Source organism: Musa acuminata, chromosome BXJ1-8 (assembly GCF_036884655.1).
Source record: "Musa acuminata AAA Group cultivar baxijiao chromosome BXJ1-8, Cavendish_Baxijiao_AAA, whole genome shotgun sequence".
NCBI classification, from domain to species: Eukaryota; Viridiplantae; Streptophyta; class Magnoliopsida; order Zingiberales; family Musaceae; genus Musa; species Musa acuminata.
Window position 1 is genome coordinate 14,074,532 of NC_088334.1, and position 25,190 is coordinate 14,099,721.

General features: G+C 36.1%; 1 protein-coding gene across 4 annotated transcripts; it reads right to left on the reverse strand.

Moving 5' to 3' along the window:
• Positions 1-1,046: 1,046 nt before the first annotated feature.
• LOC103974515 (carbon catabolite repressor protein 4 homolog 4) lies at positions 1,047-18,393 on the reverse strand. Of its 4 annotated transcripts, XM_065079233.1 has the most exons (11): positions 17,901-18,390; positions 16,918-16,993; positions 16,642-16,736; positions 13,856-13,896; positions 12,423-12,472; positions 10,956-11,025; positions 7,913-8,034; positions 5,993-6,114; positions 4,515-4,647; positions 4,086-4,233; positions 1,047-1,444 (listed from the first exon to the last, which is right to left on the reverse strand). In XM_065079233.1, exons 3-11 carry the CDS (start codon positions 16,709-16,711, stop codon positions 1,166-1,168), a joined length of 1,035 nt encoding a protein of 344 aa, XP_064935305.1. In that variant the 5' UTR covers positions 16,712-16,736; positions 16,918-16,993; positions 17,901-18,390; the 3' UTR covers positions 1,047-1,165. The 4 variants fall into 4 exon arrangements, with proteins under 4 accessions (XP_064935305.1, XP_064935304.1, XP_064935306.1 ...); XM_065079232.1 differs by lacking the exon at positions 16,918-16,993 and having other exon boundaries at positions 17,901-18,393; XM_065079234.1 differs by lacking the exon at positions 16,918-16,993 and having other exon boundaries at positions 18,018-18,390.
• Between the last annotated feature and the right edge of the window lie 6,797 nt (positions 18,394-25,190).

Sequence of the window (25,190 nt, forward strand, 5' to 3'; positions counted from 1 at the left end):
TCTTTGTCTTGGAAGACCACAACAAGAGTTAAGTGTGCCTCCACTTGAGGTATTTCTTAGAATATGCAACTTGTTGCAAACAAAAGCATCCATATAGTTTTAGACTTATCATTTGGAAACTTGTCCCCTTCTAGTAACCATTCTCTTAATATATTTTTCTTTGAAAATCTTAAAGACCATGTCACTCGAATCTGCATAGCTTGCAGAGAACAACCGTGTGTTGTTTTGCCTTTGTGAATGCATTTACTATATTGCAACAGTTCATCAATGCAGTCCTCTGTTATGCCAATAATGCTCAGCAAAATATTGTTGTATGATTTTGGATCTCGTATCCTTTTCTCCATGATCTTAAGTTTTAATCATCTATCCGTGTTCTTTCATCATACTCATCCTCGTGATATCTCTTGCATGAGCGGTTAGTTGGTTTTGTGGTCCCTCACCATGTTTACAGAGTGTTTGTTGTTTTGTGCTTGCCCTACTATGCAACCAACCATCACGTGTTTAATTGATTTTGTCTTTGGAGGGGTGTCATGTCTAGCTTGTATGACACCCCTGCGACAACCACTTGCAAACGGTCAACCTCCCTAAAACTAAAACACTAAAATGTACGAACAAAATATTATCATTGCTCATCAAAGCGTAATTCAAAATTGCACAAGCATATCTCAATAAAATACTTTATTTGAGAACTAAAATGGATACATTTTACTTGGGAATGTTTGGTATCAAGCCTCCTGCAAGGCCCAGACATGCTACCAAGATATGAATAAATCAAAATGATGAACAGCTGCACAGATAAAACTTCATGAGCTGCAAGCCTACGTGAACTGTCCATGGCAATGAGCTCAGATGCACTGCAGACTGACTCGACCGATTTCAGCCGAAACCAGGTTGGACAACTTGGCCCATGTCCTTCAAGAAAACATCAGCAAGCATGCGTTACTTCGACTTGCAAAAGTCCATGCATCATCTGTAAATCATGCCTCACACAAGGATGGGGGGATGCTGTCTGCCAAAACAAATGGCTGACAAATAAATCAACTACGTCCAGACAACACCATTTGGATGCGCATATATTACCAGTGAAATTACATTAGGTGGAGACAGCATATGCCAAATGTTGTTCTCTACCATCCATTTCAACTCAATGAAGTACATATTTTTGTCATGGACTTTGAAGGACTGAAAAATCGGCACCAATTGGTAGATGATCGCTAGGATGGTGGTGATTGGGCAGTCCACCAATGACATCAGCAGATTCAGGCCCAGGCACTTCTAGTAGGCTCACTGCTCTCAGGCGGCTACCTGACAAAAAAATATAATCCAGTGTTCCCGTAAAGTCAGGGGTACAGTTTGTGAATGTTGGCTCCCCTCCATGTGCCGCGTAAAGACTACGCAATTGGATAGGTGCAACTTCTGAAGCTGATACAAGGTACCGATAGACCTGAAGGGAAGCGTGAAACATGTGATTTTATAGATATTTGAAACACAAAAGATCATCGATTATATGAATACCACTATAGAAATAAACTACTAACAGTTGATACTGTGATTCATCCACCAAACATACAATGACATGTTTCTGAAAAGCAGGTACTAACACATATCTAATTTATTCATCATAGTAGACTGGCAACAGTAAAAGCACATATGAAATATGTGAACATGGCTTCATAGGGTTTTCATCATTCACAAACCCTTTTTACTATTGGCAATCCCATTATTATTGACAGTCCCTTAAAAAAATATATATATTATTTTACTATTTACAACCCCATTTTTACTAATCCAACCTTTTTTTCTTTCCCCACAACCATTTATTTCATTTGCTCGCTGTCAATGCCACTCGCTACCAACGCTGCTCGCCACCCCCTCCAACCCCTCTTTGCTCGCTGCTAATGTCGTCGATGCCCCCCCGATGCTTGCCGTAGGTGTAGTCAGAAGCGGCACCACTTGTTGTCTCTCCGCTAGTTGTCGACATCGCTTGCCGCCCCCTCCAACGTCACTCTCCGATGACCTGGCGCCTCTCCACTTGCTGTCAATGCCCCCTCCAGTGTCTACATCCATAGATCCCTCAACTTTTCTATGAACACTGTGATCCTCCGTCGTGCCGGCCGCCTGCTCTTCTCCTTCGTCTCCTCTGCAGCCCCTTCCAAAGAAGCCTCCAACGTTGCGGGGGTGTCTAGGTAGTCAGACTCCGACGACCACCCAAACAATTAGGCCCACCAACTGTTGCTGCTTCCGCCAACAGCCCTCGTGAGGGTCGTCCACCCCCATGGCCAGCCCCCGTGCTAACTCGGATCAGTGTCGGCCAGATCGAACAGGAAGAAGAAGGCATTTATGTCCATAAATATCCATTTGCATAGGGATATTTTAGGGACATTAAAAATTTTAAAAGGATTGTAAATAGTAAAAAGGGGGTTGCGAATAGAAATCTCTTTCATCAAATATTAAATTCCAAGTTTTTCACTCTATTGAGAGGTGGGAAGAATGTTTGTAAACCTATTATCATAGTGCCTTGAGGCCTCCACTTCCAGAAAAATTGAGAAACTGCATCTGTGGTTATCAAAATCTGCAGACACAAAGTTTAAATGCTACCAAAACTTTGTACAAAACATTATGTTTTCATCGTCATCATCATTGTTGTCATTGTCATAGTTCCGCAATGTTTGTATAATATGAATTAAGAAGGTTGTTAGAGTACATCACTCCATCTAAAGCCTGTCTATCTTTCCCCTGGTTTATTCTTCTTAGTTCTTTGGCTTCATACGCTCTTTTTTAGGGCAATCTCTACAATATTAATCAGATCCACAGAAGTCTGTGTTTTCATTGTTGACCAGTGTCCCAGTGTTCTTCTTCTTCACTTTTTCTTCCCCATACTTCCACTTCATTTTTGCATAAATCTTGTGTTATTTCTTATAGATCAATGTCCTTTCATGATCCACTTTTCTTCCCCTCAGAAACTTTCTATGACCAAAATTAAATGATCTTTTCAGGAAAAAGGTTAATTATTATTCAATTTAGTATCAGGAAGGTTCTTCTTGCGTGACTAATTAGACAAACACTAAGCTAACACCTTGGTAAAGTATTGAAAGACATTAAAAGGTCACAATCCAATGACAACTTGAGGCAAACAAAAAAAAGCAACCAGATCATAAGACCATTGTAAGATAGTAGATAGACCACCTAACAAAAAAGAACCGTTGTTAATCTAGCTATATTTTTGTTGGCTACAACATATTTAAGTTGGAAGAGTGTGACGGCAAAATAAGTATCAATGATGTTGAATCTGATAATCCTGCCTGACAAATTGAACTTAGAAAACCAAGTTTGAAGTTTGAATACAGCAATCCTGCTAGAGGAGCTGTAGTTTAGTAAATGAAAAACGAAAGCTAATATTTAGTCCTGGTTTTCCTTTTTATATTAGTGAGCTTTCTTTGAAGCAAAAGGCCAAGGCCCATAGAATCTCTATTTCAGTGTGTAATCGGCTTAGATCTCCTAAATATTATGCATCTGGATATCAGTCAACTGTAAGATATGATTCATATAAAATTAGAATTTTTATTCCAAAATTGGACAGAATTGCTGCTGTACTTGTCCAGCACTCCTCGCTTCTCTATTTCCATCTATTTTTCTAAAAAACCAACATATCCTTGTTAGCATAGAGGGATGAGGAAAGAAAAACATACAATAAGAATTGTCATTTTCTGGTTTTACTTGACTTGCAAATAGCAGTCAATGTGGATCGACGAGAACTTCAAAAAGTGAAATGAGCAGAATCATAATAACCAAAAATACACTGAAACTAATCAGCTTAATTCACAAGTTGTTATGATCAATGGTAGCCTGATAAAATAAAGAACTCACGGAACCCATCTACATATTACAATTTTAATGGAAAACCTTTTCTCATAGTTCTAAATCATCATTTTGCAGATTAAGCAAATACAATAGCAAGGCAAAACAGAGAGACTATAACTAAATTATACCGCAGAGACTCTTACCAGACTTCACTATCAGGATGGGAAAGTAGTTACATTAAGCTATATAGTCTAAACAAGAAATAAAAGGTGATGCAAACTAACCTCGTCTCCAGGAGTAGAATTAAAATCACCTGCAACAAGCACTAAAGGTATACAAGTGAACTTATTTGAAACAAGTTCTTTAAACTGCGAAAGCCGGGATAGAAGGTACTTCACTTGTGCAAGCTTTATATCAGCCCAATTTGGATCCCTGCAAAACCAGGACTTGAACATGTTAATCGAAATTCCGAGTACGATAAAACAAATTCAAGCAAGTGGTTCTTACTTTCCAGAAAATAATGACAACAATAAAAAAAAGTTCTTACTTTTCAGAAAATAATTACAACAAAAAAATGTACAAAAATTTGTCCAAAATAGAATTTCTACATCAAAAGTCAATAAAATCAGACAAACAAGATGAGGTACTGGTAAGAATCATAAGACAGCCCATAATTTCATGAACAACTGGCGATAAAAGTAAAGTTTGTTCACCAATAAATGTGAGTATTTGCCACAACAATAATGTGATTTGATGAATCATTTAGCTGAAATGCTGCTAGTAAACCCACACAGTCACGTTTTAATCTCACATGTGGATCGTCAGATTGCTGCTTCCTTGATAACTCTGAAAACAATTACAACAAAATTAGGCCATCACGTAATTAAGTCCGAAAGGGATTTAATACCCATGAGAGATTTTATGTTGAACTAGTCAGACAAATAAGCTAGCATAACAAATCAAGAGCATAAATATAAGATGAAAAACAGATCAATGAATGACAAATTAGCAAAGTTTGCAAGCTAGTAGCAAATGAACAATCTAGTACCAGAATCTCAATCATGCTCATTTGTATGAGAGCTCGTTTAAGTGAAAGACTATAACATAGTTACAACTCACTGCACAACAGAGAATCACTAGATCTTAGAGCAATCGATACTTCTCTACAAGTGACGAGATGCATCAACTTTGAAATGGTTTGCTCTAGCCAATTCTGCCTCAAGTTCATAGCAAACCAAGAATACAATGAAAACAAGTTAACAATTACGATCCAAGAAGCTATATGAACAAGAATGCTAATGATACTTAGTCAATGAGTGTGAGTGCCAGAAGAGGAAAAAGACCAAATAAACAATCTTGTACTCATGGTTGGCTGCGTATTGTAATTGTAAATGATGACATGAAGAGGTCTCTTTGCAAACTAGGGGCTATCTAAAGGACAAAGTCAACAGCCCAGTCCCGGTCTTAGAATTAGAAGACTCGAGGACCAAATACTTTAAAGGTGCTTCTAGTTCTCAGATGTGCTTCTGGATTCTAAAGCCTGACAAGCAAAAAAAAAAGAGTGCCGACATGATAGGCACGATGCGTAGCTAAAGAATGCCAGTCACTGGTTGACTACAAATACCAGGTAATGCCCCAAGCAAGGCACACAGGGCAGCATAATTGGACACTGAAATGCAATCTAACAAGAATTGTTGTTTAGTGTACTACGTACCACATTGGTGGTTCATTTCATGTACTTGTACTGTATTGGGTGTTGAATGAAACTGATGTTCCAACCATGACAAACAGCACAAATCTCCTACCAACTGGTATTTAAGCCAATCATATTAACAAGGGTCCAGTGGCACACCCACAGCATGACAGTACATCTACAGGTACTCGGATGGACCGACACAGAAACTCATGCAATCTAGTACAGACACTTCCATGGTCATTGCATGAAGTTTCATAGGAGCTCAATATTCATAAATTTTCTATTATGATTATACTCAATCATGCAGATTCCAAAATTTCAAAGAATTAAAGACAATATGTATATATATGTGTAATCTCTGTGTGTGTGAGAATGAGTCCATGTTCATCAAAAAGAACGCAAAGAGATAACAGCATGAGATAAATTTAATGCAACAGTTTTTAAAACAAACTAAAGCTTCAAATCAATTAAAATGACTTTAAAGAATCAGAGAACCTTCTATTGGTGCATCCCTAGTTTCAAGATCCAATACTTTGTTGTTCCCTATCTCATTTAGGGCACTCGCACAATTAACAAGATCATTATAATCAATTTCCTCCATTTGGAGCAACTGTGCACTGCAAAAAAAGCAAACGGTTGCACTAGTTCAGACCATAATATAGGATAAAAGAATAGGAGTTTAAGAAGAAAGAGGTGTCATTAATTTTACATAGGCTAAATGAATTATTCCTCCAACCAGTTAGGAAACCAAATAAAAAGCTGCACCAGCAAAAAAATTTCTCCAGTATTTATATAACCATAGAGGAGTTTTAGACTACTTATTTCCTCGTTCCTGTCACCATCTACAAGAATTCTTGTATTACATTTTCTTGCTTTCTTTTCAATATGAATCGTGTGTAACACACTGCCAAAAAGAGTACTGACCTTCATTAAACCATCAAGTTTAAAAATAAAAAAATTATGCTAATTTCCAAGTACTGCTTGCTGATAACTTCTATTTAACCTTTTGAATGGTATAGCCTTCCTGCAAATTCCTAAATGCACTCAGATAGAGGCACTACATTCTAATATTACTAATTATATAGAGAGTTGCATAAACAATGTAGCTGATTTGATATACACACATATCTTTGAAAATACAGTTTAATTATGAAATATGTTTCTCATAGTTTTCAAATAAACACATTGACTCACGTGATATGTGCATTATAAGTGCATTGGACTCCATATATCCATCACATAAGAGCATGTTACATGATATACTAACATGTTAATCAAGTAAAATAAGAAGTACCTTTCCTTTAACAAAAAAAACTATCAACAAGCAATATTTGCAATCCTCTTAACAAGTCATACTAATCTAGAGTCCGAAAATTTTATAAAATTTTTATCGAGAAAAACTATAAAAAACAACAATGAACTGAACCAATAAAGGTATAAATCATAGATGTACATAAATTAGTTTGAAGATAGGAAAACAAGCTGGCTATTGTAGTTACTGAATCTCAAACAACTAAAGGGAAAACAATCCTCTATCTGGGTCATTATCTTTCATGGTATGCAAAAAATTGTGGAGATGATATTACTAGTGTTAAGGATTACAAAACTGACACATGCTGAGTTCTGATAAGCCAGCAGATTGATATGGTACACAAATATGGACCATAAAATCAAAGGACCAGCATAAATGGCCACCCGAATGAAGAGAGAGAAAAGAAAAAAGAATAATAAGGTAGGAAAAACAAACATGATGAATAAAGGGAGAATATATTTTCTTATTCATCCTTTTCTTGCAGTGGGCAGAGTCCTCATCAATGATGGATTGAAGACTCAATTTTTAAGCACTAATATGCTAGAATACCATTTCATAATAAGTCATGAGCGCGTTAATTCAATAAATGAACTGGTTTGATGCAAAAAGAAAAACAAAAGAAAATTTTCAGGGTCTCAAAGTGGTATACCTGGTCCAGATCCCAAGTGTGGGTGGACCAAGATGTAAAGTCTTGTTTGCCTGATATTCCTGATATAGGAATTCATTACTATGCAACGAACTTTAGAAAATTGGACATCCGAACAAACAATTATATCCAGAAAGTATATTGATGTTCTTTGGTGCAACTATTATTTCAAACTTTTATATTCCAGATTTAAGTTGAGTTTTTATCCTTGATAGTAAAATTTGAAGCAAAATTACTCATAGCAGAAAGAACATGCCAGTTGAAACTAAAGAAGTCTAAATTCTAAACTGCCTTACTTTTAGTTTCAACACACACAATAATTTTGAGAAGCAAAGAATCTAACCCTTGAATTCTTACAAAAGGAAACAAGTAAATATATCAGAAACACCACTTCCACGTCTTCAGAACATGAGGTAGGAAAGATCTATGCACAACACAGTAAAAGAGTTGTCAATACCTGCTAGGTTTGTAAAAGATCCCGCAACCATCACGTTTCTGTCCACTTCTTTTAATATAAAGGCTTAAATATCCAAGGTTCTCCATGTTACTTTTGTAAAAGGTACTGTACTCATCCAACTCCTACGAGCACAAACAATGTCATGAATTAGCAAAAAATAAGTATCTAAGCTGTGCTCGAAGGATGAGACTCTTAAAATTATCATGTCAGAAGAAAAGATTGAATGAGCCAAAATATATTTATAAAGATTTTTTCTGCATTTGGCAGTTGCACAAGGAAAATTCTGCTCTGAATTTGCAAGTTTTATAAGCAAAAAACATTTAGAACACACCTAACCCAGCATGCCAAGGAAATATTGCCCGCCCATCACCATTATTTGTGGACTTCAAGAATTTCAATGTATTACATCTAACGTTTAATAGATGATTAAAAACTCCTTTAGTTACCCAATCTAAACTTGGCCTCAACTAATCGAAACTGTAACTCACCATCCACAATCTTAAAAGCCATATAGATGGTACACATTCATCTGAACCATAGGTAGCCAGAGCTAGACATTTATGTCATTTTTTGGATTGGTTTCCAGTCTCCTACCAGATGGTGATGTCTCACATTTGAAATTGACATTGATTCTGATTGTTCTGCACTTGTTTATGCCCATTTCATGAGTTTCAAGAAATAGGTCCATTTCATCGTTCTAAAAGGCTAAAAGCCACCTGTGCAAAGATTATGACATTACAACCAGATACTAAACTTTTACTTGTTTTTTGGATAAGCTTCAGTTCTCTCAATCCAACAGTCGTGCCCTAGTATAAAATGATCATATTAATTTCAGTACAGTTTAATGCTTTCTTCAAGTGCCTAAAGCAATCATTTATCATTTCTACATTCTACTGACAAGGTTTATTGAGATTAGTACATTATAAACACCGGTTGGTTGTCATGACATGTATGCTTAACCATGATCCACAACATATAAAATGACAGAAATAAAAAAATAAAAAACAAGTCTTACGAAAAATGTTTGAAAAGAATGCTGTAGACTTCAATAGACAAAGGACAATATTAGAAAATAATAAATATAATAAAAAACGATATTTACATACAGATCGTGATAACAAAATGAAGTCACACAATGAACAAAAAATTTCTCAGCAAAATCACAATTGATGATCTAAATAAATTTGCTAAAAACATTGCAGTTAATGCAACAAGAAATTTCACCAGTTGGTGTAGGGACTATCATCTGCCATTAGAGTTTCAGAGAAAATACAGCAAAATAGTCCAAAAAAACATCAGGCAAGGGAGCTAGAAGATTATGGGATAGAGAAAATCTGATAGATGATGATGGAGATATCAAGGTCACTGGCCTCAAGAAAATCCAAGTTTACATTGATATTTAGATAACTGGACTGAACATATAACCAAAAACAGACAAGTTCAAGGTTTAGAGATACAACAGGGACCAAACAGAAGGCTGAACCATGATGACATAATAAATAACAAGTATCAATGAATATAGAAAAGTAATACTAATTGAACAATAAACAAAACTATGAAACAGTTTTTCATCACTAATTAAACAATTAAAAGATGGATCTATCAGGCATTTTTCACGCTACATTTTTTCCAACCTGAAGCACTTGGCTACATTTTCCATACATGAAATGGTAAGTTAGCTAAGAAGAGAAGGGCATATATAAGGTTCCCTTGCTTGCAAGCCTCTGAGATGTAGAAGGCAATAGTAGTCCGGGAGAGTACAGATCATGGAAGGTGTTTTGGTGGCTTGGAGAGACGAGTCACGTAACAAGTGGAGTCACACACGAGTGAATGTGATGATGATGGTGTTGCTGAACAGACAAATTCATCTGTGGCAATGTCTTGTTCAAAGTTCTGTTGACAAAGGAACAATAACACATTGAACTCCCAGCTAGCACACATTCAGATAGAGAGACGGATAGAGGAAGAGACTAATATGGAGGAGAGAGAGCAAGAGAAATACCAAAATTGGCTAGTTTCCAATGGAGCTCTGGTCACAGGTTGTTGTCCCTTAGTTAACATCAAAGATAAACATGCCAACAAGCAACCATAAGTCATAAATGAAGTTGGTCTTTTTTTAAGATAAATGATGTCAACAAGTGATCCTCAAGTCATATGTAAAATACAAATTTTGTTGATAAAATCAAACTCCAAACAAAAAATCAATTGATTTAACCTAAAATTAACCTTAACATCCACCGACAACTCAAACTAGCTATTCCAATTTTACAGGGAAAGATAAAAAAATCTAAATGCCATGTTATAAGACTTGATCTAATCCTAGTTACGCTCAGAAAGATTCAAGCTCAAACTCATAATTCACTCAGATATGTCGACGCTCTAACCCGAATCCATGGTGGTGGGTGAAAGGGGGGGGAATTTACTACATGCATATAAAACCAGACAATAATTCATGACTCGACTAACATTATATCCAATGGTTCTCTAGAAGAACCCAAATCTTCAATGTGCAAACCACCTTGATTACCATGCAGGTGGATACCCACAATTGTTTCTGGGACACAAATCAGTTCAGAAAGAAATGACCACCAATGCACACAAACAAAAACAAAGGAAAATGGCATGGACTATAATCAAGGGGTCGGCTAAGTCAGGAAGCACAAATAAGGTCAAATGCCATGGGAAAACAATGGAGCAATAGTTCCACCATGAAGCTCCAGACATTTTGGTACTGAACTCCTCGAAGTTAAACGGAATACTTCAACATCTCTTTCAAATCATCTAAATAATGATAATATCTTGATGACATGCTGCAGAGCTGAAGGTCAGAAAATCACTTCAGAGTCCTTCAATGATTCTAGCAGGATATTGTTTTGCAACACACAGTAGTAAATAAAGTGGGATCCCTGAATGTAGTGGCTGGTGAAACAATGATTAAAAAACAGAATCTGGTAATCAATTAAAAGAAAGCACAACAAGATACATCAATGCTACCTTAGTTATTTGTTAGAGAACAATATAAAAGGCATGAATAGATTCAAACCTGTATACAAAGAAAATCAGCATCAAAGTTCTTGAAATCCATTAGAATAGCTTGTGAACGAGCTTTCCACCTACAACATTATGTACTTGTTACACAATCATCGGTGAGAAATAGGGTACAATACAACAATTAGTAATAATTACCACCCTCAGCTTCCTATTTAATACAGAACCATGTCGAAAACCAATATCATATGATAGAGATATGTATGCAAACTCACATATGAGCTAAAACAGTGTTAAGACGTATGCATGAAAAGAAGGGTGTCTCCTGTTAAATAGTGTAAAGAGTTTCTCCATAATGATAAATTGTATTATATGTTCTCTTTATCAGAACAAAGAACAGGATGTACCGACACATGGCACATGTATATATGTATATCAAGGTTTTGAAAATTGATACCAAAAACCATATCGAAATCTTAATAACTGGTATATAACAGTCAGTAAGGCACTGTAGACATCATTAAACCAATAAAAAATTACTAATATTTTGGTTAATATGCATTGACTGGTACAATCAGTACATTAGTCTAGCAGTATATGGTTGGACCAATATAGTACACACATTACAACATGATATATGAAACCATGTATCTTTAATTAAAGCATGAAGAACAGACTCAATAGTGTCAATCTTCTAAAGAAAATTAAAGTAGGAATTATATACACAATATCAATTTAATTACTTCAACTTCAGCATGAATTGTTAATTATTATTAACTAACCAAGTATGAGTTACGACACCATTTTGATGAAAGCACACAAAAAATAGACACGAACCAAGTCACATGAAGAACAACAAACGATTAATGCAAAGCACAGTAAGAATATAAGTACGTGTTTAGGAACATGTGCCATGCTGCATGGCCAGCATCGATGTAGTTGCATGACCAGAAAGTTGATTTTGTTGCTACATTATGTTTCCACGGTACCAAGACTATTTTAGTCTAATATATCTAAGTGACCAGCAACAAAATGTTGAAACAAAATTTTCTGTTCAGCAGATGGCATGGACAAATTTTCTAGATCCTAAAGGAACCTTCTAAGGAGAAACTAGCATAACAGAAGCATGCTAAATGACATATCAGCATCATAAGTTTGACTAATGTGTAGTATGGCCTGAAAAGGTTCATGATTGAGCTGTTGGCTAAACGAATAAGAAGAAGATAGCATTCTCAAGTATATTGACTGCTAGACATAAGACATATACAGTTCTTTGTGTATGGCAAAGATCACAATTCTATTCATGGTTCATTCTGATTCTAGATCTATGGTTCGATACTTAATTCAACTTTTGTTTGTGCTTCAAATCAAAATCCAGTCATTTAGGGATACAGTGCGTGGTAATATGCATAACAGCGACTAGCTTCCCTATTTGTATATACCAATACTAAGTCAGTCCAGCTACAGTATGAAACTAATTAACGTTACTCAATTAACTGTAAACAAAGAATGTTAAACTTACTTGAGACAGGAAGATGGAGAATGCTGAAAATAAGAACTCTTCACATAAACCTGCAAATCAAGATCACGAGTCCAATGCATATATAATTAGAACACCTTGAACATTAATTAGTATATCACTAATAGTCTAATACATCTATGCTAGGCATGCACTCATGGAAAAAATATAATTCTTCCAAAAAATAACACTTACATTAACAGTTTAGATGCAACAAGTAGCAGAAACATTTTAGAGAATAAGTAGAACTAGATCCATTTCTCAAACGGTTGGCCCTTTACTGCCTTGTATGGCAGTAAAACTATCTGATGGGCCATCATGGTGCAGCACCCATTACAAACTTAGAATCCTTGGTTTAGTATATTCCAGTATTTCAATGTTTTTTTATTTTATCTCAGTAGATCACAAAAGATGTTTGCGTTGTTTGTGGATGGTGACATAAAGGTTCGTGTAGTCAACTAACAAGAAGTCAATAAGGAGCTCATGCTGGCAATCTGGATACAAGAGGATGAAAGGATACAAGTCACACATTCTAACAATTTTTTTAGCATGTTATTGTTCTTAAATCCTCACAACATACCTATCACATTCGTAAGTCCCTGATCATTAAGGTTTTTAAAATTTGGAAACTACTTTTTTTAATACAAAATTAGGAAACTAAAAAAAAATCTTTCAAAGAAAACAATTTTCTCTATTTATGCTGCTATTCTAATCTGATACTTCATTTGAAAATTTTTCTAGCACATAATATATGAATGTTTGATTGGAACTAAAACTAAAAATGCGGCCTTTATGGTGTTCTACCAACACAATGTACAAAAAACAAAATACTAGACTTTCAAGGTTAAAGTGTCTAATGAAGTCCAAATAATACAAACATACAGGAAGTTGATTGCACTATGCATGTTTAACTTAATACTGCTGGAAATCAATATTTTGATGGATTTTTTCCATATGTTGCAGCCAATAGAAAACTTCAGTGAAATCTTCCTTTGAAATTTCCAGATTTTAATTTATGTATATGTCTGTACAGGCATCTGCTGCTGGCTTCCTTCAATTATTTTACTTCAGGGAAAATCAATCAGATATTTTTCTTTCACAAAGACTACATAAAATGAAAAAGAATCAACACTTACTCAATGCACTTGATAACAGGGCAATGATCCAAAAATGTACGATAAAAATTAAAAGGAAAGCAACAAACCAAAAACAAATTAAAATAGCTACTTAATCAGATAGCCACATGCTTCATCATCGTCAAACAATAAGGTAACTCACCAAATGAAGTAAAACAAGGAAAGCAACGAAACCAAAACAAATTAATAAAGGCCACTTAGCCACATGTTTCATCATCATCAAAGCAATAAGAGTATATTCCAACATTGAAGTAAAACAGCTCGACAATGCACAGTTAGAGTACCACTGTTACATCATACCTGTGCCAGAATGTTATAGGAGATGAAGCGAAATTTAAAACCTACAAAATAAATCAAAACAAACATATTTAAAGAAGCAAAAAGTCTAGATCAGTTGAAGCAGTTGTAGTAGCATTCAGGGATATAGAACAAAAATAGGGGTACTGAAGACAGAATAAATGACACAGAAACAAGAAAATAGGCAGGAACAGAATCCTCCATAAAAAAAAAAGAGCATACACAAAATAATAAAAAAATAATTAAATACGTACATCCCATTTGTCCTCATTTTGCAGACCACTAAATAACTTAAAAGCAATGTACTCTAGATTTCTAGTCATAAAGGACTATGCCAAACGAGATCAATTTCTGAATCCTAATCAACTTAAAAAATCCAATTATTCATAGGTAAAAGGTTATCCTAACCAAGGTTTGCCGTACCGAGCGGTACACCCTAGTGTACCGAACAATTTTATACTTTTTCATATTGTAGCAGTGCTACAGTATAGTATTATAGCACTGTAGCAGTGCTACAGTGTAATACTGTAGCATTATAGCGGTACCGAGCGGTCCGTATACCGGTAACCTGTCGGACCGGTACGTACCACCCGGTACGGGCCGTACGCTTCGGTATGGTAGACCTTGATTCTAACTAGACATAACTTAAGACTGTCAATTCATCTCAAAACACTAAATTTGCCAAAACAAGGCCAGTATTAAATCTAAATGTAACTTGACTACAGTGGTGGTATACAAAATATTTGGGACCTTATTGCTCATGTTGTTGATATCCAACCAAAATTTTTGATCACTTGAACACAATTTTGAGATTTCGTTCATGAATATGAGTAAAAAAAATCTTTAAAATAGCTTTCAAATGAATTTAGACTCACTGGAATCTCAAATATGTACAAAAAATCAAGCCTTAAGGAAGCTACTTTGTTCATTGTAGACTGAGAGACATATCAATTGTTAAATAATGCTGTCATACTGTATATTACAAGTCAAACTTTGGCAAATAATTAAAGTTTTAACCTAAGAAATTTTAGAAATACTTAAAGGCACATCCAGATTCCTTTGCATGCTACATTAAAACATATATTTTTCAGTTAGGAACCTTGATATCTTGCATGCAGTTAAGATGCAGCAGAAGCAGCTGCAAAGAGCAAGATATGCAATACCGTACCGTACCGGTGTTTCGAGGTTGGCTCGGTATGGTACGGTACCAGCATACTGAGCGGTACACCAAGGTGTATCGAACAGTTTTATATATTTTCTTCTTTACTGTAGCACTGTAGCACTGCTACAATATAATACTGTAGCACTGCAGCACGTTCCGTCCGGTACCGGGAGGTCCGCGTACCGATATACCGTCGGACCGATACGTACCGCCCGTACCGGGCGGTACCATTCGGTACTGCATACCATGGCAAAGAGATCCCTGGATACATCATTATCATGCAACCATTTTGTGTCAATCAATTCATACAGCCACCAAATGCAAGAAATTGAACGAATATGGAGTATCATAAGAAAATGCAAGATCCAAACAGTATTATAGCATTCATGATCCATTTTCAAATGCATGCACTATGTTTTATGAAACAGTCTCTTATGGCATGAGCATATCTTGAAATCTGAATATGAAAAAGAAATGCTATGAAAGATTTAATTGACAGATACTCAGCTGCTAGCATATAACTAATTATAGGAGCACCTACACTATCAAATCAATTCCTAAGGTGTGAACGTGGGCTTTCATGGGTGCTCTAAAGCCCACTTCATCCTGATCAAGATGTGAATTTAGGCAAAAGTTGGTAGAGCATAAAGAATAAGTTGGAAATTTTGTATGAATCTAAAAAGGACCATTGAGCTTTGATAGCCAAACAGAGTGGATGCTACTTGAAGTTTCTTAAGAACAATACAGGAACAGATTTTTTACTGGTACAGCTATAACAAATAACAATAGCAAATTCACAGCAGGACGTAAGGCTTGGGTCTCAAGGTTTATCAACCAGAGGAAAAATGGGAGAATACCAACCTAAAAAATCTCAAGTGATGGAGGATATACATATAATCAAAAATGTTTGAAAGAGATAAAGTTCCTAGGGTAATACAATCAAATCCCAATTTCTACATGAAAAATGTAAAAAAAGAAATACTGAGAAGAAAGGCAACAAAAAGACACCAAGTAGAGCAAAGGACAAATAATAGGCAATAATATTTTCCCACGCATACATAGCATTACATTTGAAGGTTAGCCTAGGGGCAATTGTAAAGTTGATCCTTTGTGAGATGGGCGACCAGGGTTGAGTCATGGAAGTCTCTCTACTTGTTGAGTAATGCTATGTGAATTGATCCTTCCTAGACCTTGCATTGACAAAAGAATCGTGCACTAAGTTTGTCTCTTTTCATGTCCAGCATTATGTTTCTGAAACCATAAATGAGTTGCTTTCCTTGTTTGAAGAGCAAGTTGAAGCAAAGAGGACTTGTGTCAAATTCAGAATTTATTGGGCTAGCTTCTAGATCCTAGACATTAGGCTTCTTCAAGTGACAGGGCAAGTTCTTCAGATGTGTCTTACACAGAAGTTACTTTGGACTTCTTTACCTGGTTGCATAATTTGTCAAAGAATTAACAGTACCATTACCAAGTTTGGAAGGTAATATAAGTATTATGCACCTAAAACTACAGGTATTAATATCATACAAAAGCAGCTTTCGCTAACAGTTTTCAACCCTCAAGGTTCTTAGGAACAAAAAGTGATTGCTAAGATAGAACTCTCAATATGGTAGAGTGTAGCATATACCATTTGAAGCATTTGCCACATCTTGAGAATCTTCCAAATGAATAAACCTTGAGCATATAGGCTTAGCCATTGCATTTATTCTCCTCTTGCAAATCCTGATGAACGGCCAAACCATCAAGCCAATGAAAAGGTAGGAATTGCTTTTTTTTCAGTTACTGCATCTAATGAATTTCTTAGGTTCTTTAGGTAGAATCATTAAGAGCTTTTTGGTTCCTCAAAGACACAAGCAGTAATTACAAAAAGGGATCAGGTAAAGGTAAAGCGCAAACCAATTACCAAGTAGAAAATTTCAATCTCTACATAAGAAAGATTTGTAGAAGACATGGGAATCAAGCTTCAAGATGCCACAATGCTGACACACCAAACAGGAAAAATACACTTGAGCTAGAACACTATTTGATGCTTAAAACTAAAATCAACAGTAAAGCTTTTAAATGGCAGAATTGCATGGTAACAACATTGTACAAGAAAAAGTGCCTAGATATCATGGAACTTGTGGATAAACCAGTAAAGATCGAATGACCATGATACCTTAAAAATTAAAACAAGTAGGGTGGTAATTGAAAGTATTATATCTGCATGATAAAAGCTATTTAATTCTCAAAGCACTCTAGGTGGCAATAAATCATGTTAAACTCTTATGCACCTGAAACACAGGTTTATGTAAAAACATTATGCACCTTAAACACGGGTTTTTATTGGGAGGGTATGATATATCTAAACCCCATTATCCCGACTCATCCGCGAGCAACTATCTTAATCCAAGCAAAAGGTTCCGTTTTCCTTTTACGCTCTGCCAACTATTCATGTAAAAATAAGCACCTTAGAAGAAGAAAAAGAAAGACAAGTCCGCGTAGTTTATTCGAAAAACAATGCTGGAAAGCAGAAATTAAGGAAAAGCCAAAGACTTCATCATCTGATGCATCTATTGTCATTAATATATATATATATATATAAACCATTGTTAAATTGAAGATTTCAACAGCATCACGCGTATAACACACCGGAGGCTCATCATCAGATTGTACCTTCGTGAAGCGAGAAAAGAAACAATCAAATATACACTTATCAAGAAATTAAACTTTTTAAATATCTCTGAAGAAGGGAAAAGAAACACATCAAGAAACTTAAAGTCCATGATAGCTAGAAAGATTCTTCTGATCCAGATCCTACAAACTCCACGGCTGATCAAAAAGCCAAGAAGGCAAACAAAGAGGGGGGAGGGCTGAGTTGACGGGAACAAAAGGAGAAGAAGCTACCAGAGAACTACAGAGGCGGAGAAGGGTGGCCTTAAGAGGAGAGGAGATACAGGAGGCATCACTTTTATTTATCCCTCACCCACACTATTTATAGATCTCCCGAGGCGACAACAAAACCTGCTATGTCGGCAGCCGTTTCTTTTGATTTGGAAGTCCAGCCGTTACAGATAGATAAAAGGAGGGATATGGACAGGTCGGCTGGGGCCTGCCGGGCCGGGTAAAAGGAAGGGCCGCAAGCAATCACATAGAACCGACCCGCCAAGGTCGGTGTCGTAATGGCAACCCAGGAGACGGGGAGCTGTGAGCAGCAAAATGACGGTGGACGTGGAAGCGGCCACAGCGTGTAGCGGAGGGAGGAGGCAGGCGGGGGGAGCAGATGGTGCTGGTAGTGCGACTTGTTGGACAATCGAGGGAAGGGAGGGGAAGAAAAGGCGAGCGCGAACGAGGCAGCGGCGGCGGGGAGATCGCTGGGCGCTTTAGGCTGTGGGTGGGAGCGAGCATTGTGATAGGATCGAACCTTAACTCGATTGGCGAACTCCATCGGCCGTGTTCGAATCAGGTCAGGGTAACCTGACAAGTCCGGGTCATTCCCATTCTGGTAATTCCATGGTTACTATGAACGGTGAGTAACTCTGCACCCTCGGCAGATTTGGACATCTGCCATCTACCGGCCTCTGACTTAAAGCTGGTGAAACATATTATCAATGCTAATGTATTCTGTCTTTCTTGGATTATGAAGATGAATTTTAGATTAACATTCAACATGCCGTTATCTAAAACCTTAAGACACCCACTCTTCTAAGCATCAGTCGCATGCTAGAAGGGGTTTCGCTAAGCTTTTTGCCCTCATCAGGGGAGAGGGGGGGGCTTCACAAAGTTGTTGGTAGGAGCACTCACATTAAGATTTGGACGCACCCATGGGTTGGGTTAGTAATCTTCCGTTTAGTCATTGGCCTATCTTCCCTAATATCAATGTTGTGGAACAATTTGATACCATAGTTGCTCTACTTGCTGCAGGTTGCTAGGATATAGGAAAGCTCAATGATGCATGCTATCCTTTACTGAATGATCGATCGCATCCTCGAGATTCATCTGTCATAGCCCCCTTTGATGATACTTGGACCTAACTCTCAACCCGAGAGTATCCCTCGTTGCTAGTTGTGCATACAGATATGTCAGGGAAAGCAAACATCACGAGGATTAAACATGGATCGGTTGGAAGGCGTGGCAGCTTTCGGTTGTATCTAATGTCAAAATATATATCTAGAAACTTCTTTGGAATCGACTTCCTATTGTTGATCTCTTTGAAAACTCTTTCATGGCCAACAGAAACTATGCCTTGTTTGTCATCTTTTTAGTAATTCCTTGTCACACTTTCTCTTCGAATGTAACTTCACTTTTTTCCTTTCAAGGTCTAGTTCGAGAGAGGATCTCTTTCTCCTTTCACTCATTCGATGATCGAGGGGAGGGAACCCAACTAAGTGAGAGATATGATATTTCAAAACACAGTTGCCTCTGGATTAAGAGCTTCATAGCCGATTGCTTTAAGTACATTTGGCTGAATCGAAATAACTATTGTTATTGTTAGGATCAAGTCGACGCTAAGAGAAAGTGAATTAGTGCTTTTAGAGAATTACGTCGATCGTAAAAATTCGTACGATAAAATCATTTCAGAAAAACATTCAAGCTTAAAGATGTTCGTAGGAGAGTGATGAAGATGTAAAATAGTTGCAAAGTAAAGCAGAGAAGGCACACCAATTTTATAATGGTTCGATTGTCGTGACCTATATCCACTATCGATTCTTCCTCTGTTGAGGCCATCGATATCTACTAATGGTCTTTTTTCAATGGGCGAAGACCAATCACAATACTTTTTCTTTTTGACAAGTTTAGGAGATAACCTTTACAACCCACTCACCTCTCTCGTAAACTGAAATCAATACTTAGAGTTAGATGAGGGGAATTCTCACAAGATTACAATAGTATTTTTTTCAATTTTTGTTCTTAGTTAATGTGTTAACTGAGTAGGGATGAGTGGGGTTTTTATATGCCCAAAATGGATTCAAATTTGGTGCCAAAATGGTCTCATCCCGGGTTTTCGGGGTACTAACAATGCTTCCTCCGATCCTTCGATGCATCGTCCTCTCTTTTGGTGTATTGCCCAACAGCATGTTGACTCCCGCAACTTCCAATCTCCTTAGCGCAATGTCTGATCCTTCAGCCCGATGCCCAAACTCACAACACAAAGTCCTTCTGCCAGCACATCGATCGATCCTCCGGCCCGACGTCTAATCTCTTGACATATTCAACTCTGGCCCAACGTCTGATTCCTCCTACTTTAATCAATTTGTCTCTCCTTGATCAAAGTTAGTCTTGCGTTATTCAAAATGCAGATTAGATCACAAACTCATTAATTGATTTCAACATCAAAATCCGAGATTCAACAATCTCCCCCTTTTTAATAATGACAATCAATTGATGATAGAGTTTAAACTAAACTCCCCCATCAATGTATCATATTGATAAAAACTTTAAATTTAGAAAATCATGACTATTTCATCATTGCATGCATCATGAATATTAAAAGAACCAATTAATCACATTATTGCATGCATCTTAAAATCATGAGTATTTCATACATAATCAAAGTATATCATGCATGATCATCATCATAAATTCTCCCTCTTTGTCATCAACAAAAAGAAGAAGTACAACCGGTAAGTTTCAAGCTAGCAATTTAGCAAGATTTATATCACTTTAGAACATGCAAGCTAATAAATTGGCAAGTGTTACTTCTCTTTAAAGTATGAAGACTAGCAAGTTTTGCTTCTCTTAAGATGAGTAAGCTAGCACTTTTCTCTTGAGATGTGCAAGATAATAATTTTCTATTTCTTTGAAATATACAACCATGCAATTTTGTTTTCCTTTGCAATGTGCAAACTAGCAATTTTTGCTTCCTTTTATAAGTTAGTAAGTTTTCTTTCCTTGAAATGTGTAAACTAGCAATTTTTGCTTCCTTTTGTGATGTCCAAGCTAGCAAGACTTTCTCCTCCTTTGTTATTGTCAAAGAGAAGGAAAGCATATAATTGTATAATTTTTCTCTTTTTTACACCAATGATTCAATCATATCATGAGATATACAAATCATAAATACAAGAGAATTGTATACCATAAAATTCAAGTCTAAGTGACATATCATGGTTAATTTGAATGCATATCTTCTTTAGAAAATACCAAGAAGAATCATAGGAGGACAATTAATGAAAATATCTTAATTTATAATAAATCTCAATTATCAAATATCGAGAAATCAAGATCATGATTATAATAAAAATTTCTCTATGGTAAAAAGAAACATAGGAGAACTTGATTCATGCATAAGAAATATCAAGTCATGAAGATCATGATTCTTAAAAAAATAAATCTCAATCCATCAAATTTTCTTGTAAGAAATGCCAAGTCATCATCATCATCACTTTGAGCATGATACTAAAATAATAAATTTTTAAATCATTATTACATGGGTATGCATGATACCAAAATATGATTTCAAGTCATCAAGGTATAACATACACAATTTCAAACCATTATCAAGGTCATAGTTTGTTTGCATAAATCTCTTCTTTGGTAAATGGTAAGAAGAAATTATCAAAGATAGAAAAGATTTTGATTCTCATAAAAGATACCTCAAGTAGAGAAATCGAAAAAAAGTTCATTGGAAAATTTTCATTCAAATTCAATTTGTTAACTCCAAACTCATCATCAAAATCACTTTTCTTACATTTGAAAAATTCATTGAAAACAATGTATATTGATTCCTATGAGATTAAAAATAGCTAAAATTCTTTGAGTTCATTTGTGTGATTGATTTTATACTAGCATGCCCTAATCTTACATACAAAAGCATTATATTATCATTTAAAACCGTAAAGCAATACGAAAATCATCAAGATCAATATATTATTATTTGTGTAATCATAAACTATCTTCAATCAAAATATTTATTATCACAAAAATCATCAAGTTTCAATCATGATCTTTCCTTTATTATTGTTAGTTATAGTAATATATTTTTCTTCTTTAAGTGAATCTAACTCTTTATATTTGGTGCAATGAGTTAACATGTAATTGTTATACTTAATTTTTTTTTATTTTTTTTAAATCACTAGAAAGAGAAGCATGATCCCTTTTTTTTATATTTTAGTTTTCTTACTAATTTAAAAATAACTCATGAAATATATCAAGTAATTTGATAGTAAAGTAAAGAGGTTTCAATTAAGTCACTTACCTCGTTGTTGAAAGCCACAAGGCGTAATTCACCACCTCTTCTTTGTCGGTTTGCTTCTTATCTTCGAATGCACTCGAATCGTCCTAAGTTACTTTGAGTGTTTTCTTTTTATTTTGTAGTTTCTTCTTTACTTGAGGATATTCGCTTTTGAAGTGCCCCGGCCGATTACATTCATAGCAAGTTGTTTTGTCCTTTTTAAGTTTATTTTTATTCTTAGATTCTTGTTTTATGAGTTTCTTTAATTTTATTATGAGGAGTTCAAGGTCATCATTACATAAGCTTTCGCTCGAGTGGTTTTCTTTTGTTCTAAGTATCAAATCCTTCCTGTTTTTTGGAAGATTATCCTCATGTTCATCAGATACCTTGCACATCATTTCATATATCATTAATGAATTAATAAGTTTTTCCAATAAAATTTTACTTAAGTACTTTGTCTCTTGTATTGCAGTTAGTTTTAGATCTCAACTCTTTGGAATGGATCTTAGAATCTTGTTTATAAATTCAAGATTAGAAAAATATTTGCTAAGAGCTTTTAAACTAGTGATGACATTCGTAAAACAAGTGTACATGTTAACAATAGTTTCGTTTGACTTCTTTCGAAATAATTCAAAATCATATATCAAAAGATTTATTTTAGACTCTTTAGTTCCATTCATACTTTCATGAGTTACTTCTAGTGTGTGCCAAATCTCATGTGTAGTTTTACATAAAGAAATATGATTAAACTCATTTTTGTTCAAAGCACAAAATAAAGCGTTCATGGCTCTAGCATTCAAAGAAAAAGCTTTCTTCTCCAAATCATTCAATTTATTTATCGGATTAAAAGACTTTTAAAAATTATTTTCAATAATATTCCATAAATTGAAATCCATAGAAAATAAGAAAACTCTCATTCTAGTTTTCCAATACGTGTAATTTGTCCCATTGAACATAGGAGGACGAATGATAAAGTGACCTTGTTGAAAGTCGAAAAAAATCATCTCTCTTAGGTGTTAAACCAAATAGAGAGAAACATGGCTCTGATACCAACTGGTAGGATAAGTCGGCAATGAGAGGGGAGGGTGAATTAGTGCTTTTGGAGAATAACGTCGATCGTGAAAATTCATACGATAAAACCGTATCGGAAATACATTCAATCTTAAAGATGTTCATATGAGAATGATAAAGATGTAAAATAGTAACTGTTAGGAAATCTGGGGGGCGACATCACATGCGCAGTGGAAGAACAAGAAAACAAAATTCCCTATTCTCAAAGAGATGTTTGTCATCGTGCAAAGATTGGTGCGCAAAATCCGCGAAACTTAAAACTACGTATAGAGTAGATTGTGTTACCTAAGGAGATCGTATATCCATGTTTCCTTACAGATCTTTAGAAGAGGGTGAAGGAGGTCAAGCGTCCTCCTCTCTAGCCATGATCCACATAGCAGGGCTACGATGACGCTCCTCAAAACTCTAGGCCTGCTCTAAGGTGGAGAGGGGGAGGAGAATAGGAGAGGCAAGAAAAGGCTCTAGCTTATGAAGCTCTGAATCACTCCTATTTATAGAGGTCCCTTGTCAAAACCTAATGGATCCTCCCCTAGTGGGTATTAGATCTCCATCCAATTACCCACGCCTTTTAGATTAATGGATCTATATCCAATAATCTCTCATGGGCTCTTATTGGATCTCGTCTATGGGATCCAATAATTCAGGAGCTTATTGAATATCCAATAAGACAAGGGCTCCGACGAATATCTCATATCCGAACCTCTACTCATCGCAATGCCTACCATATGTGTGTGACCCTCTAGGCCCAATATCGAGCTGGCTGTGAGTCATAAATGTCAGAACTCCTTCTAGGCTTGTTGGGCACCTATGACTAGCAATCTCCCACTTGACCTAAAGCCAATCACCTATGTGTCTGATCCCCATCAGACCCCTATGATGCTCAAAGATAATCTGAGACAACGACTTTGTCAGTGGATCTGCAATGTTATCTTCGGATGGAACTCTTTCCACTGCTATATCTCATCGGGTTACGATCTCTCTGATAAGGTGGAACCTTCTCAGAACATGCTTAGATTTCTGATGAGACATGGGTTCCTTCGCTTGAGCAATCGCCATATTGTTGTCGTAATATAAGGAAATCGACTCTTCGCTATTTGGTACGACTCCCAGATCTGTGATGAACTTTTTCATCCAAACTCCCTCCTTTGCTGCATCTGCTGCAGTAATGTACTCCACCTCTATGGTCGAGTCAGCAGTAGTATTTTGCTTGGAACTCTTCCAACACACTGCTCCTCTATTTAAGGTGTATATATATCCCAAATTTGACTTGCTCTCATCGACATCAGATTGAAAACTCGAGTCTGTGTAGCCTTCAACCTTGAGGCTACTACCTCCATATACTTGTAAAAGAACCTTAGTCATTCTCAAGTACTTAAGGATACACTTTACTGCTTTCTAGTGCTCCAAGCCTGGATCCGCTTGATACCCGCTCGTGACACTCAGAGCATGTGCTATATCAGGCCTAGTACATAGCATGACATACATGATAGACCCTATCACTGAGGCATAAGGTATCATATCCATGTTCGCTCTTTCTTCTAGAGTCTTTGGGACATACTCCTAGAAAACAATATCTCATGTCTCATCGGTATGAGACTTCTCTTAGAATTTTCCATACCAAACCTTTTGACAATGGTTTCTATGTACTTAGACTGGGATAAGCCAAGCATCCTCTTGGATCTGTCTCTATAGATTCGAATCCCCAAGATATAGGATGCTTCCCCTATGTCCTTCATGAAGAAGTGTCTAGATAACCAAGCCTTTACTGTGGATAGCATTCCTACGCCATTCCCAATTATCAGGATGTCATTCACATATAATACCAAAAAGGTGATAGCGCTCCTACTTACCTTCCTGTACACACAAGGCTCATCTTCATTCTTAACGAAGTCATAAGATCTGATTGCCTCATCAAATCTTATATTCAAACTTCGAGAAGCTTGCTTTAGTCCATA